At 37.6% G+C, this 17,914-nt stretch overlaps 1 protein-coding gene across 1 annotated transcript in view; it reads left to right on the top strand.

Annotated features, from left to right (window-relative positions):
• Positions 1–17,914, top strand: part of LOC101738627 (organic cation transporter protein) — a 41,351-nt gene that overhangs the window by 8,601 nt on the left and 14,836 nt on the right. Inside the window, exon 2 of the mRNA XM_004930699.4 lies at positions 4,772–5,201. Within this exon, the coding sequence (XP_004930756.1) occupies positions 4,816–5,201 (386 nt within the window). The 5' untranslated portion in view covers positions 4,772–4,815. The remainder of the gene's footprint in view (positions 1–4,771; positions 5,202–17,914) is intronic.

Raw genomic sequence — 17,914 nt, 5'->3', positions numbered from 1 at the left:
TTATTGCTTAGTTGGGTAGACGATCTCACAACCCACCTGGTGTTAGGTGATTACTGGAGCCCATATACATCTACAACGTAAATGCGCCACCCACCTTGAGATATAAGTTCTAAGGTCTCAAGTATAGTTACAACGGCTGCCCCGCCCTTCAAACCGAAACGCATTACTGCTTCACTGCAGAAATAGGCGGGCTGATGATACCTACCCGCGCGGACTCACAAGAGGTCCTTCCACCAGTAAACAAGAGGTCCTACCACCATCCATTTTACCATCATTTTACTTAGGCTTAAAATGACCTTAGAATTACACCAGACCTGTCTGTCTATTAAATCACGACTCTGTGTTTTTGTTATTCTAGAATTAAATATGAGTTGCATTAATTTCGCAACGCCAACCTTGTATTACTGTGTACATAAAACTCGATCAAACAGTTCATTCATGCAATTAATCAAATTATTTAGACCGACGCGGTTAGGGTGACCACAAGTTTTAATATGAATAGATTTTTATTAAAAGTTTTATTCTTTGTAGTGGTTTGATCGCTGGTCGATGAGAAGTGGCAGCGTGGGTAGGGCTCCCATACAGTGGGCTTGTCTAACCAATCCTCTGGTTGCAATCAGCACAGGAGCGGTCGTGGTGGCGAGGCTTAGGGAAAGTCTACCTCCAGTAATGGGTTCTGTGGGTTGAAAGACAGAATAAGACAATATTTTTTTAATTCACCGAAAATAGCTTTTCGTGTATGTGTTTGAAAATGAATACATTAGAAATATGTATATCATGTATAACGAAAAGTAATATAATGTTTTATGACGTCACCGCGTGCGAAAGAGATAGCTAGATGTCCTTCCTACGCACTCGCTCTTTAATACGTCATTCTCTAATTAATTCATAGTGTGGGTAATCTTCTTTTTCTTCTTACCTTACACATTATGTGGGGCTGGCTAGGCATGTTCACTTATCGTTGTGATGTCCACGGACTCTGGAAACAAGCTTTGAGCGCTGTAGCTCCGACCAGCTCCCCATATTTCATTCTTATTTCAAACGTACTAACTAACGGTTTTAACGGTAGGCAGCGGCTTGGCTCTACCTCTAGCATTGCTGAAGTCCATGGGCGACGGTAACCACTCACCATCAGGTGGGCTGTATGCTCGTCTGCCTACAAGTGCAATAAAGAAAAGAAAGCCTAAAACTACTCGAACTTCATGGATAATACGAATTAATAAAATATTATGGTCACAGTAATCAAAGACCTGAGACAAAGCGCGATTATCGCTTCAAAGATCAGAGCGTTTAGTGTTACTTTTGTAGAGCCTAACAAAAACTGGCTGACCCTCGGGAATCGAGCGATATTCGCACACTCACAATTAGTCCATATCACATTGAAAACCGGAGTCCTTTCCGAATGCCATTGAACTCGACTCTCAGCCCTTCACACTGACTGGACATTGTTCTCTGCAAGGCAATCGAGGTTGTTCTCCGTCTGATAGAAAGCTGCCTTCACACAGGCCCTTGGTAATACCAGGAGCGCTCGAGCGGTAGCGAAGGGTTTTTGTAGGCAAAGCTTTGTTCGTGTAACGTTATCCCTTATCCCTTCATTATGGCAAGGTGATGGCAGATTCAAACTGGACTTAATCTAGCAGTGTTCAGCAATGCCCTTAAACACTTTCATCCTGCTAACGAACTCATTTGAGATATAGTCTAATTTAAAAAAAAAAAAAAAATTATTACATTGATGGAATATGGTGGATAAGCTCACCTGGTGTTGCCCAAATGGTTACTGAAGCCCATAGACATCTACAACGTAAATTGCCACCCACCTTGAGATATGAGTTCTAAAGTCTCAGTATAGGTATTTACAACGGATGCACTATCCTTCAAACGGAAACGCATTACTGCTTCACGGCAGATATAGGCAGTGTGGTGGTACCTACCCGTGCGGACTCACAAGAAGTCTTACCACCAGTAGTTACGCAAATTATAATTTTGCGGGTTTGATTTTTATTACACGATGTTATTCCTTCACCGTGGAAGTCAAGCATGAACATTTGTTGAGTACGTATTTCATTAGAAAAATTGGTACCCGCCTGCGGGATTCGAACACCGTTGCATCGCTAGATACGAATGCACCGGACGTCTTATTCTTTAGGCCACGACGACTTTAAATTGTATTTGTGCTTAAGGTCGACGCGTGCAGGTTCCTTATTGATTCTGAAACAAGTGGACCGATTTTGATGAGATTCCCAAGTAATAATTAGATTAATCTAGCGTGTGTCCAGATTGGCAGCGATTTGATCTAAGTAAGGCCAACAAGGCGAGCTGAATCTGACTAGTCTGATATAAACCACATGCCTTAAATTTCAAACAACCGCAGTAGGTATATTTGTTAAAGACTAGTGACCCGCCCTCGCTTCGCTTCGGAGACTATAATATATTTTTTTATGGCTTAGGTGGGTGAACAAGCTCACAGCCCACCTGGTGTTAAGTGGTTACTGGAGCCCATGGACATCTACAACGTAAATGCGCCACCCACCTTGAGATATAAGTTCTAAGATCTCAGTATAGTTACAACGGCTGCTCCACCCTTCAAGCCAAAACGCATTACTACTTCACGGCAGAAATAGTCAGGGCGGTGGTACGTACCCGCGCGGACTCCCAAGAGGTCCTACCACCAGTAAAATTTATTCTTGATTTTATTCAATTTTCCTTTATACAAATCTTAACTTAAGAAAATGATGTAATATAGGATATTGTGTAGCCAATTGCTTGTAGTACCTACCTACCTTAGGTTCTACCACGTGGCTCTTGAAATATTTTGTCAGTACTGCCATTCCCCTATCCCCTATCTATTGCCTAGTTATTTCTGGCCGTTTCTGGTAATTCGTAGAGCTACAAATGTACTTAACGCCCTTTGATTGAATTGATACACAATTTCAAATAAAGCCTGCCAACGTATTTTTCAACAGACAGGTGTTTGGTAAAAGTTAATTGTTTTTCAATATACTTGAAACCTTGAAAGTTGGCATAAAATTTTCTTGAATAGCTTTTGTAGCTCCAAATGACGTCATTTGAAAGCGTAAATGCGCCACCCACCTTAAGATATAAGCTCTAAGGTCTCAGTATAGTTACAGCGGCTGCCCCACCCTTCAAACTGGCACGCATTAATGCTTCATGGTAGAAATAGGTGCGGCGGGGGTACTTTTTTTTTTTTTTATTGCTTAGATGGCTGGACGAGCTCACAGCCCACCTGGTGTTAGGTGGTTACTGGAGCCCATAGACATCTACAACGTAAATGCGCCACCCACCTCGAGATATAAGTTCTAAGATCTCAGTATAGTTACAACGGCTACCCCACCCTTCGAACCGAAACGCATTACTGCTTCACGGCGGAAATAGGCGGGGTGGTGGTACCTGCCCGTGCGGAATCCCAAGAGGTCCTACCACCAGTGAGCTAACCTACCCGCGCGGACTCATAACACGTCCTACTACCAGTAAGTCATGATAAGGTCAAAATGATAATAATGGTTAAAACGAAGACAGCAAGGTAAAAAAGATCTCATTACAACATCACGTTACATTATAGTGCGGTGTATGAATACTAAGTACATTACGAAATGAATGTTAGAACAAGATCAAGGAACGCGGTTAGATCGGTTGAACAACGACTAACAGAGAACCTATTGATTCTGTTATAAATGTAAACCGGCTGATGAAATAGCACGCGAGACTTTGGATTAACTCGATAAAAGGATTTAGTACAATATTATTTATAGCTTTTGCCCGCGACTTCGTCCGCCTGGAATAGTTCACAAATAATGCTTTATTTTAGAACAAATTTGGTTAGCATAAAAAACGTTATAGTGAGCCAACCGTAACATATAAACATATGCTGTCGCGGACTTTTTTAGATCTTTTAAAGGGGAACAATTCATTATTAACAATACATTATTTTGGCGAAACTTTAACCGTTTCTGCAGCGCACGCAGCGGAAGCGTGATGTTATATAGCCTATAGCCTTCCTCGATAAATGGGCTATCTAACAATGAAATAATTTTTCAAATCGGACCAGTAATTCCTGAGATTAGCGCGTTCAAACAAACAAACTTTTCAGCTTTATAATATTAGTCTAGATTTCTAGGAAAGATAAATAGCCTAGATACCGACTGCAGCGCCATCTGCCGGGCTGATTTGTGAATCTAAACCATCCAGGGCGCCACCCAAACAAATACAAAAAAAAACGTTCAAATCGGTCCAGCCGTTTAAGAGGAGTTCAGTGACGCACAGAAGAAATCTAAACTAATATATAAATCTACAGTGGTTTTTACGGATGTTCCGTTATAACTACTGAACCATGCATCCGATTGATTTGAAACTTGGTATCCATGTAGAAAATACATGTGCTTAATGGATAGGCTAATATTTATATGAGTGTTGAACTCCCTAATAATAATGACAATAAATAGTAATGTCAATTTTAAATGCCCAGCAAAGCGGGCGAGTACGGCTAGTATATATATATATATATAAAGATAGATAACGAATAATCAGGCGAAGAGTAAGCAAACCTATTCATCAGAGAATTTTGACCCGATGTGTGAATCGAACCCGCGACCCATGGCGCAACAGTAAGAGCCGCTAACTACCGAGTTAGTTAAAGAAATAGGGATGATGTATTACGATATTACAAGTTTGATTAGGCCACTTGTTAAGTTCTATCTGGTTCTAAAATTATTTGTTAAGATAAATTCTAAAAATATTTTTTCGTTTGTTTCAGATAAATTTATCATTCGAAAAGATTATGCACAGATTTTTTTAGAAATGGCACCCCAAGAACGTACCCCTTATGTGGCCGAAGAAGAGAGCCATCCGGACTCGTCGAAGGACTTGCAAAACGTAAATTTGGGCGGGAGTTACGTTAACAGCGCCTATCAAAATGACAGTTCCGATAATGTTGCCATACCGAAAAACGCAGAGAACGTTGCCAACAATAACAACAACGAAAAACCGAAGAAGGAAACGGATTTCGACGATCTATTGCCGCACGTCGGAGAATTTGGACTGTACCAGAAGATTCTGTTCCTGCTCATGATCCCTTTTGCGTTTTTCGTTGCCTTCGTTTATTTCTCGCAAATATTCATGACCCTAACGCCGGAGCAACACTGGTGCTGGGTACCTGAGCTGGCAAACCTAACAGCGGAAGAACGGTATGTATTTAACATAACGAGAGATGAAATGCTAATCGGCTTAAGCGACATTTTTGCAACTTTACAGGAGAGCTATTTAAAGTCATCGTGGCCTAAAGGATAAGACGTCCGGTGCATTCGTATCTAGCGATGCACCGGTGTTCGAATCCCGCAGGCGGGTACCAATTTTTCTGATGAAGTACGTACTTAACAAATGTTCACGATTGACTTCCACGGTGAAGGAATAACATCGTGTAATAAAAATCAAACCCGCAAAAATTATAATTTGCGTAATTACTGGTGGTAGAACCTCTTGTGAGTCCGCATGGGTAGGCACCACTACTCTGCCTTTCTGCCGGGAAGCAGTAATGCGTTTCGTTTTGAAGGGCGGGGCAGCCGTTGTAACTATACTGAGACCTTAGAACTTATATCTCAAGGTGGGTGGCGCATTTACGCTGTAGATGTCTATGGGCTCCAGTAACAGTCTGTGCGCTCGTCCACCCATCTAAGCAATAAAAAAAAATAACATATCGAGGGGTGCTTTTCGGCTTGAGCGACATTTTTGCAACTTTACAGCAAAGCCATTTAAAATTTAAAATTTGTAAACAAAATCTTAACAACAAATAACTCCTTCAGCTATTCGAATGGAGTAAGCTTAATTGAAGTTCAATTCTAAACATTGAACTGTTGATGCTAATACCAAATAAAATGAACTTTTAATCTATAAATCTATACGTATAAAAAAATTGGAGTGTCTGTTTGTAATATTGAAATAACCGCTTTTTACTACATGCATATTAATATATATATACGGTACATACACCAAAATAGCATTTTTTACAATTTTTCTCTGTCTGTCTGTCTGTCTGTTTGTTCCGGCTAATCTCTGGAACGGCTGGACCGATTTTGACGGGACTTTCACTGATTGGTAGCTGATGATATAAGGAATAACTTAGGCTTTACTTATTTTAGACTAAATTCGCCCCGCGGCGTCACCCGCGGTACGACGGGACATAACATCGCGGGACTTAGCTATCAATAATAAAATTTAATGTTTCCGAAACGAAGCGAGGGTGGGTCGCTAGTTACAAATATAAATGGCGCGTAAACCGAATAGTCTTTCATCTTCTTCCCAATATAATTCTGGATGTTTTTTTGTGAGCAGGAATTTTAAATGCGGAAGAATTCTAGCTGCGCAACTTTAGCCGTCATGAAAAAAAAAACCACCTTTTTTGTTAATGCTTGTTAAAAATAGCGGCCCAAGATCGCCCGGTCTAGCCATCCTACAATTAAATACCTTCATACATTATGTTAGAAGCACGCATGCATACGACGAAAATTTAAAATAGACCAAACGAACAACAAAGAATTAAGAACTTTTAAATAACAAGGTCGAAATAATATTATGTTGTAATTTATGTAATTACCGCAAAAAATCTTTTAGTTTCGATTAGGAATGCTTCCGTGATCGCGATCTGCGTATAAATTAATTCCATGTTAATATACTCGAGGGGAGACCACGTATTGGCAAGCGCAGTGTGGGACGACCACCCATCCGATGGATAGAGGACCTGCTGAAAATCGCTGGGTCGCGTCAAATGCAAGACGGATCGGCCGCACTGGATATCAGTTGGAGAGGCCTATGTTCAACAGTGGACAGGCTGATATGATGATGATGATAATACTATTAGGGCTGTGGCGCGAGTGTAAAAATTTTAAAATAGGTAACGAAATTTTTTTTGTTGCTTAGTTGGTTGGACGAACTCACAAGAGTTCCTACCACCAGTAATTACGCAAATTATAATTTTGCGGGTTTCATATTTATTATACGATGTTACTTCTTCACAGTGCAAGTTAGTCGTGAACATTTGTTATGTACGTATTTTATTAGAAAATATTATGGGATTCGGACACCGTTGCATCGCTTGATACGAATGCACCGGACGTCTTATCCTTTAGGTCACGACGATTTCAAAAGTCTTTAAAGACTTCAAAAGTACTTCTTGTGTGTGTGTTTTTTTTGCCTATGCTGATAGCCTTGAAAGGCTAGTTCAGCTTCGCCCTAACATATGGGTGAGGTTACGGGGTTCATACCGGAAGTGTAGCTAACACCTAGCAAGAGCAGTGCTTCGCAGAATCTACCACCGGATCGGAAACGCGACCCACTGAGAAGATCCGGAGAGAAACTCAGTGGGCTGCGTCTATGGGTTAATTCACTCGTCGAGCCCTTGCAAGCGTCGGGTTCGGCAAGGACGGTGACCGGTGCTTGTGGTACCTAAAAGCACCGTTAATGGATAGGGAGGATCCATAATGACGTGCTTAGGGCGACGTCGACTATTTACCATTCGGTCTACAGGATCGGGTATTTAATTTCCAGCAGCCACGACAAAAGGGTTCTCATGTCGTGCCGCCTTCTCAAAGTGGCGCAATGATGCCGACTGTAGATACTTACTGACTAAGTAACATTCAAAACTAATCTAGGTCTAATTAGTGGATTTTCGTGTAATTAACTCTCTTCGACTTCATATATTCCATTCACGTTATAATTAGCCTGATTTAATTTTCTAATATCTTGTCCTATGACAGGCGTGTTTTAAGCATTTTTTTTTGTAGCTACACGGTCGACGTGCGTTGCTTTTAAAAAGATCATATCTCTGGTGTTGTTTCCGCGTTCCTTACGCCGTTTTGACTGTTATGCACGTGTTTGATTCTTAATTATTGTCTGATGCGTGTAACAGGTTCCACGGGAAGGTTTCCGAAGGACTAAGTATGATTCTTTTTTTTGGAACGAAGTTCCTTATGGGACGATGCGGAGGGGTACCCTAACCGGGAAAAAACGTCCGTAACGTAAGATTTTTATTAGTAATGCACACAGTGTACGACTTAACTTTGTAATAACGTACAAATTAGTAATGCACACAGTGTACGACTTAACTTTTTAATAACGTACAAAAAATAACATATTTTTTTATCATTCATTGACCACGATCTCAGAGCGTTCGTTTGCGCAATACACTAACTCTTATTTATGTAAACAACCGTGATTGAAGTGTACCACAATAAGTTCGCACGTTACCGAACGACTGTGGGTTGTTGCGAAATCTCCAGTTTTATTTCTTTATACCTCGAATAGAACTTAAAATTAATATTTTTATAATAAGGAACTTCGTTTCTATCGGGTGTCCCACGACACCACACATCTTTTTTATTGCTTAGATGGGTAGACGAGCTCACAGCGCACCTGGTGTTAAGTGGTTACCGAAGCCCATAGACATCTACAACGTAAATGCGCCGCCCACCTTGAGATATAAGTTCTAAGGTCTCAGTATAGTTACAACGGCTGCCCCGCCCTTAAAACCGAAACGCATTGCTTCACGGCAGAAATAGGCAGGGTGGCGGTACCTACCCGTGCTGACTCACAAGAGGTCCCACCACCAGATCCTGTCACGTATTTCTACCATAGCATCGTTTAATTGAATATTCCTAATGTTTATTCCCGAAGCGTGTTCAGGAGATAGCTTTTAGGTTCCTTTTGTGTTTTAAAAGTCTTGGCTCAAAGGATAAGTTCAGATTTTTTTAATTGCCTCTGTAGGCAGACGAACATACGGCCCACCTGATGGTGAGTGGTTAGAGTCGCCTATGGACACCAGTAATGACATAGGCAAAGCCAAACCGCTGTCTAAGTAAATTATTTACGCTGTTCCGTACCTATGCCTTACATTTTTTGTTTGTTTCGTTGTTTTAAAAAATTTTTTAAACTTTACTGTTATCGATATGATACAAAAAAGCGACCAATAAAAGCGCGTTCTTGTTGATCAATCGTTATTTTTGATGGACGGGATAACTTAAAATAAATCAATAATTGTAAATAGACAGAATAATAGAGATAAACCAATGGAATATACACTAAAAACAATAATCATCGAAATCTGTTGGCGTGATATTGAGTTATTGAGTTATTCATCTATTTGTCGCGCACGTACTTAATGTAAATTTAAGATTTATATGGTTTTCTTATGGATACCATTATTAGAACTGGATATTATTAGAAATGGGACCGCACGGGAATCCTCAGCATTCTAATAAAAAAAATGTATCATCAAAATCGATTCATACAATCAAAAGCTATGAGGTAACAAACATAAAAAAAATACAGTCGAATTGAACTCCTCCTCCTTTTTTGAATTAGGTTAAAAAAACTGCCGCGGTAAAGCTATTGCATAGCATTTTTTATCAACTTATGCAATTATAATCAAACAATGATAATTTAATATTATAACAATAATAAAACAAGACCACGCTATATTAAACATTAATAAAAGCAAAACCTTAACTGTCCCCTTCACACTCACAAGCTAGACCGCGCGAGAGAGAGATAGGCAGACTTTTCATGATGCGTATGCAGTGTGACGTCACGCCACGCGCTAATTCACAAACACTACACAAGCGCAACGTGTGAATGTGTTGAGCGCGAGCTACATGGTAGGCAGAGTGAGGGGTGTAAGGTTTTTTTCGTTACGGAATTTCATGATTCGGTCGCCGCGCTCAAGGCCCGCGATAAAATCTATGCAATAACTTAATAATACAATGGCGTATGTACATCTTCTTAATGCTGACGTAATAGGATTAGCCGATCGGTTTTTGCAGCATCCGAATTCTGCATAACCTTTTTTATCAATTGACCGTATCTATCCAGCACGATTCTTTCGTGACAGTTTTGAGAAATAACATCGGTCGTACGATTCGAAATGCGGTTAGGGAAATTCCGGTTAAGAAAACTTCTTGGATGATAATTATAGAAAAAGTGGGGTTTCACGGACACCCGATCAGAATGAAGTTCATTCTGCTATATACCTCTTTTGTGTTCGTGATTTAGTAGAAAAATAATGACTCAGTATAAAATAATTAAACGAATCATCTACTTATATAAGTATATTAATACGTGAAGCAAAAACTTTGTACCCCTTTTTACGAAAATTGCACGGACGGAAGAGTATGAAATTTCCCACACTTGTCTACACTTATCTAACTATATACTAATATTATAAAGAGGAAAGATTTGTTTGTATTGAATAGGCTCCGAACTACTGAACCGATTTGAAAAATTCATTCACTGTTTGAAAGCTACACTAATCCCGAGTGACATAGGCTATAATCTTGTTTGAAAAAAATTAGGCATCCTTACTAAAACTCTAATAACGTAACCCAAGGTGTAAAAAAATTACCTAAAATATTCTTTACATCGCGTGCCCTGCGAAAACTATTGATGATAGAATAAAATAATGTACTACGACTTTGTAGAACACATTATTATTTACAAAAAGGGTCTATTAGTATCTATATATCTATATGGTAGTATATATATAATAGTAACTATTATAGTTATGCCGCAATAAGTGTTCTTTTATTTAAAAAAATAAAACAACGTCAAATATCGTTTAAGTTTTTGTTTAATAATAATTGAATTTTTCTAATCGGTCGGTTCGGTTGTGTTCGGTTCGATTTCTCTGCTCCCGTAAATAAATTAATTAAAAATAAACTAACACTTCATAATATCATTAAAACATATCAAAGTAGTGTTAAAGGTGTATAAATAAGTAAACTATATTATAAATAGTGCTTTAAAACGTTATTTAATTGATTGTTAACGTTATAATATTGCTTGGTGAGTGTGTAATATTTTGTAATTTGAGGGTAATCTGACCGGCAACTTCGTAAATTTTCTTTACATATTTTATTGTAATTTATTTTAAAATGATGACTCGCAGCATCAAATCTCGTCAGGTTGATGAACAGCTTCGTATTGCTTTAGAACAATTAAAAAATACTCGCGAAAAATATGATATACTTTTACAAGAAAGTGAACAAAATGAAGAGGAGATGCTGTCAGTTATCTCTAAGAATACTGACCTTAAAAAACAATTGTCTCAGCTCTTCATTGAACACAGTGAAGCTCTTGAGACGAACCAGAGGTTGCAGGATACGATTAACACCTTTTCTCAATGCAGTGATGAATTTTGTGATTCATTGAAAATCACCGCTGAGTTGAGACATAAATTGGCTGAGGCTGATGATTGTATTTCTGACTTGCGGTCAGAGCTATGTAAACTTAAGGAACAGCAGCCTCAGAGCTTATATTCGGAACTGGTTAAGAGCGAACCCTCTTTGGTTGCTGTAGATACTGCCTTGAATTTTGACATAACTACTATTGATCTGACTGGTAGTGATGCAGAGACCTCAGAGCGCTCCCAGTTAGTTTTAAGTAAAAATAAAGTAAGGAAATATGTTAAAATTAATAAATTAATATATAAGACTCAACGTAAATTGAGAAATTACAAGTCTCAGGATTACATCAAGCTCATTTGCAAGCAGAGAACTTCACTTTCACACCAGGTTGCTGTATTGACTGAACAGAGTCAACAAATTCATCACAAACACTTGGAAGAAATAGAATGTTTATCTACACAAATAAACAATTTAAAGTCAAGTTTAGAGAACATTACATTAAACTATGAACTAGCACAGAGGGACATTAGTGAGCATGTGTTGGCAATGGACAATTTAATTGATACTTGTAATTATAATCAACAGCGTTTTGACTCTTTGACAATGCAGTACGCTGAATGTAAATGCTCTGCATCGGGTTGTCAGGAGCTACCACATGTTGAAATTCAAAAACATAATGTGTCTACTCTTTCAGTACTAGAGTCTCAAAGCAATGATATTATGAAGGCAGCACCTATCTGTATACCTACTACTGCATCTTCACAAGTTTCTAGAGAAGACAAAATTAAAATTAAAATTTTTAGTGATGAGCTGGGGAAACAGATGGGTGTGGCATTACATGACCTTTGTTTTGGACAACATGTGATTAATTACTGTATGCCAGGTGCTAATCCAGCACAAATATTTGATAAGATTTTAAATACCACACATTGTCTAAACACTGTTATAATAATTATGTTAGGGAGGAGAGAAAACGTTAACCAAAAACAAATTTTGCATTATGTTGAACAAGTTAATATGTTAAATATTAAAAAACTTATTATGTTCACTTTTCCTTACTTGCAAGACTTACCGACAGAAAACAAAATTAGATTTAATATTAATAATGCAATTTATAATGCTTTTGATAATAATAACTGCACCTTGACATCCAAAAAATATGCATTTAAATTAATAGACATAAATAATATAATAAATTTTAGAAATTTATGGACATCAAAAAATTACTTATTTAAATTAAGTAATAAAAATTTTAGACAAGTAGCAACATCGCTACAGTATTTTATACACAATTTCCTAGCTATAAATTTAGCTAAAAAAATACCTGCTTCTATTGAGCAGGAAAAAAATATGACATGTTTTAAGACTTTGGAATCTGCTTCCAATTTAAATTAATTAATAAGACAAAAGAGTCACACTCTTGCAATTACAAACCAATTAATACAACTAGATTATACCCATCAAAAGACGTTAACGTTTCAATTATTAACATATTCAATTTGGTGCATCAAAATTTACAAGGGATGATGGGTAAAGAGCTAGAAATTGAAATGTTTTTAAATATGCATAATATTAATATATTCTGTGTTACTGAGCACTGGTTTAGAAATTATGAATTATTGTTTAATTTTAATGATCACCAGTTGTCAAGTTCCTTCTGCAGAGAGAACGCTATTCGCGGTGGCTCACTGATTCTCGTTAGTAAATGTTTGAAATGTAAGGAACGAAAGGATGTAGTGGCCCTCTCTGTTGAGAGAATTATTGAAATTTCCTGTGTTGAGCTTGAGCACCTCATTGTTGTCTGCGTCTACAGACCTCCTGATGCGTTATATGATTCTTTTGAAAATATTTTGGAAAATGTATTGCTGAAACTTTCTGTTTCTAATAAACAAATTTTTGTATGTGGTGATTTTAATATTAATCTTTTAGAAAACACAAATACCACTATTAGATTCAGAACACTGTTAAAGTCATATAACCTCCCAAACTTATTTTTAGAGCCTACTAGGACAACGACCACATCGGCAACATGTTTAGATAACATATTTACAAATGTAACACCGATTAACAAAAAAATTATTAATCAGTTAACATCAGATCATAGTGGACAATTTGTGTCTTTTGAATCTAATATCAATTCTATAGATAAAAATACTCTTGTGATTGTTCCTATTAATAAAAAACGAATTGAGAAGTTTAGAAATAATATTAAGCAAGAACATTCAGAAATTATTTATAACCATAACCCAAATTTGTCATACCAGAATATGTTTGAGAGAATTAATTTGGTCTTTGCTGATGTATTTATTCCTAAAACTGTAACATTAAAAAACAAAACAGTGTTCAGCGAGTGGGCCACCACCGGAGTGTACAAAAGTAGAAAAAAGTTATATGATCTGTACTCTGAAAAAGCCTATAATAATGATGAAACATTTCATCAATATGTCAGGAACTATTCAAAAGTATTTAGAAAAGTTTGTTTAGCGGCAAAATCTTTACATTTAAGTGATTTAATAAAAAATGCCCCTGACAAGATAAAGATGACTTGGAACATCATTGGTAGAGAAAGTGGAAAAGTCAGAAATAGCCACCAAGAATTCTCATTAAAAATAGATGATAAATTGGTAACTAGTCATAAAGATGTGGCTAATGCTTTTGAAAAGTTTTTCTCTGACATTCCAGTTTCAACTACCACTTCTCTAAATTCATCCCCCACAGTAGCTAAAATATTATTGCATAAACATGTCAACAAATGTAATGAAATTTTTAAATTTAAGGAAATATATTCAAGCAATATAATAAAAAGTTTTAATAGCCTTAATGTAAAAAATACAGCTGACTTGTGGGGAATATCAGTAAAGGTTTTGAAGTCTGTAATAGACATTATTGCTCCTCATCTTGCTAGTATTTTTAATGATTGTATTAGGTGTGGTGTATTTCCTGACTTAATGAAACATAGTAAAGTGATTCCTCTTTTTAAATCTGGTAGTACTGATGACCCCTCTAACTATAGACCTATTTCAGTACTCCCTACGTTGAGTAAAATCTTTGAAAAAATAATTTTGACACAACTTTTAGAACATTTTAATTCAAATAACCTGCTTCATAATAAACAATTCGGGTTTACCAGGGGTCGCTCTACAACTGATGCAGGTGCTTATCTAGTCAAAAATATTTTTAAATCTTGGGAGGAATCACATGATTGTCTTGGAATTTTCTGTGACTTATCCAAAGCATTTGACTGTGTTGAACATGAAACATTGGTGAGGAAACTACATCACTATGGTATTAGGGATGGTGCATTGGAACTTATTACTTCCTATTTATCAGGACGGATACAAACAGTAGATGTGAAAGGTAATAGATCTTCAGGTACCTTGTTGAAAATGGGTGTACCTCAGGGTTCCATTTTGGGTCCTTTTTTATTTCTAATATATATAAACGATTTACCTAGTTTTATTGAATCCCGACACGAGGTCGTATTATTCGCAGATGATACATCTTTATTATTTAAAATTAAACGACAATTACAAGTCTATGACGAAGTGAATGATGCGATTTCGTGTGTGGTTCATTGGTTCCGTATCAATAACCTATTATTGAATAGTAAGAAAACTAAATGTATTAAATTTACTTTAAAATGTATTAAACGATCTTTAAATGTGAGACAAGTGGATAGTGATGTAATTGTTTCTGAGGAATCATTGGAGCTTGTTGAGTCAACCGTATTTCTTGGTATAACAGTGGACTCCAAACTGCAATGGGGACCTCATATTCATAAATTGGCGAGTAAGCTCAGTTCTGCAGCATACGCAGTAAAAAAAATTAGAATGTTAACAAACGCGGACACGGCTCGTTTAGTTTACTTTAGTTACTTCCACAGTGTCATGTCCTATGGCATTTTGCTATGGGGCAATGCGGCCGATGTAGAAACGATATTTATTCTGCAGAAAAGAGCTATACGCGCTATTTATAACATGCACTCAAGGGAATCCCTGAGGGAGAAATTTAAAGAAATTAAAGTTCTCACTATGCCATCCCAGTACATTTTTGAAAATTTGATGTATGTTCGTAAACATATTGAGGAGTTTCCTAAAAAGTCGGACATACATAATAGAAATACTAGGAACAAACACAAGCTTGTTGTGCCGATGAGTAGGTTACATAAGATACGAAATTCATTCGGGTGTTTGTCTGTGCGCCTGTACAACAAAATCCCACAAGATGTTCAGAACCTACATATACATAGGTTTAAGAAAACTGTTAAAGAACATCTGTGCAATAAAGCTTACTATAAAGTCAATGATTATCTAGAAGATTGCACAAAGTGGGAATGAGTTGCTCGCTCCGGGCATTTCAATATTGTAGTAATTGTTACGTTATAATATTCATTGTAAAAAACTCATATTTAAAAAAAATAATGTAATATTAAAAAAAAAAAAAATAACAATTTATTAAAAAAAAAAAAAACATGCCCGCTGAGTTTCTTGCCAATTCTTCTCAGGACGGAGGCTAGTTCTTGTGAATTGGCGGTAGTTCTTTTGACGTTCAACAAGTATGTACTTTCATTTATGTTGAATAAAAAATTTTTGATTTGATTTGATTTGATTTAAAGACCCGAGCGGAGTCGGAGCGGGCCACTTATAGAGAATATAGAGAAGGAGTGCAGATGTTAATATTTTTTTAAATTAAGCATTTAAAATACATTAAATCAATTAAAAAAAACATTACACACACTACTTACCATGTATTTGAAACAAACACACACATATGTATTAAGTTTTAACCGAAAAAACCTTCGATCAATAATAGTACAATAGTATAATAGTAGTATTATTGATCGAAGGAAAAAACCCATAAATCAAATAGCTTTTCACCCCTCGTTATGTTAAACATAGAGCAAAAAAATGTTTCCTGGATCGGGAATCGAATTCATGACTTAATAGCTATTTTATTGATTAGATTAGTAGTCGAAATGACGGCCCATTTAATGTTAAGTGGTTATCGGAGCCTATAGACATTAATAATGCAAATACCGATTGCCTCTTTTTCCTACCTATTCTAGTATAACCTCGACGGGTTATTCTAGATTCACCGAGCTAGTAGGAGAGCTCACGCGGCTCAAACCGGGAGTGTTGCTAACACTGACCCTAGCACGAGCAGCGCTTCACGGAATGTACCACCGGATCGGAAACGCGACCCACTGAGAAGATCCGGCGAGAAACTCAGTGGACTGTGTCTATGGGTTAATTTACTCGTCGAGCCCTTCATCGTAAGTGACGGGTTCGACGAGAACGATGACCGGTGCTTGAAGTACCTAAAAGCACTATTAATGGATCGGGAGGATCCGTAATGACGTGCTTAGGCCGACGTCAAATGTTTACCATTCGGTCCACAGGATCGGGTATGAAGACCGCCTTGAGAAATGAGTTAGGCATTCGTTTTTAAAATTAAACGGCTGCCCCACCCTTCAATGCCTCACAGCAGAATTAGGCAAATTAACTCAAACTCACTTACTTAATATACACAATAAACACGAGATAAAGCAGTGTTCACACAAAAACTAAGGTTAACACACTCTCCGACCTTTGCACTAAAGGTCGGTTTACAATGCAGAGGTCAAATAATTCGTGCTCAACTAGATACCAAGGTCATTCCGGCGAGTTACAATTAAAAAAAAAAGTTCTTCCGGTTATTTTTCTACACGAGATCTTGGCTTGGAGCGTTATTGGCGTTAAATAAGGGCTTAGTCTGGTAATTCACTAGAAAAGGATCCGAAGTAAGGTTTAATGGCTTAAAGGAGAGCAATATGTGCCATTCGACATTTGTGGATAATATATTACTGCTTTCAAGTATATTGACAAAATTTTATCTATTGCTTTGGAAGGCAGTTAAAACGCCCATTTAATGAGTGATCACTGTTGCTCATGGACATCAGCAATACCAAGGGCAAGTCTTTGTATGTCTAAGTACTCTAAACAAACTGTGTTTGAAGAATGGCATAAGCCTTTAAAAAAATAAAAAGAGGTAGGTACTTCCAAAATCGTGTGGTAGGCGGAAGTAATGTCGGCAGATGCACATCCGCCCAATCTTAGCCCCAATGGGGTTTAAAGCAGTTCCTCAGCGCATATAGATCGAAATCGCGATCGCATTTTAGTGGGTGAACGCATTTCTGAACGCATTTCTGAACGCCGTCATGTAAAGCGAACTCCGCACTCCATTGAGGCCGTTGACCCTCCGCGACAGCCGATTTATAATTGTGTTCCATTGCGTGCAATACAAACATCGAGATGTTATCATATCACGTTTTTTTTATTTTTTATTGTTTAGATTGGTAGACTAGCTCACAACCCACCTGGTGTTAAGTGGTTACGAACCTCTTGAGTCCGCACGGATAGGTACCACCGCCCTGCCTATTTCTGCCGTGAAGCAGTAACGCGTTTCGGTTTGAAGGATGGGGCAGCCGTTGTAACTATACTTAGGACCTTAGAACTTTTATCTCAAGGTGGGTGGCGCATTTACGTTGTAGATGTCTATGGGCTTCAGTAACCACTTAACACCAGGTGGGCTGTGAGCTCGTCCACCCATCTAAGCAATAAAAAATTTAAATAAAACTTAACAGTACATAGACCTGGTACATGCACCCGCCTATTCATTAATGTTTCTAATGCTACATCAGTGTGAAACGGCCCTAAGATTGGTACGTGCCAATCCTTGCCCTGACCCCG

Source organism: Bombyx mori, chromosome 23, assembly GCF_030269925.1.
Source record: "Bombyx mori chromosome 23, ASM3026992v2".
NCBI classification, from domain to species: domain Eukaryota; kingdom Metazoa; phylum Arthropoda; class Insecta; order Lepidoptera; family Bombycidae; genus Bombyx; species Bombyx mori.
Note: the sequence above shows the minus strand (reverse complement) of the source record. Positions and strands in the feature narration are given on the sequence as shown.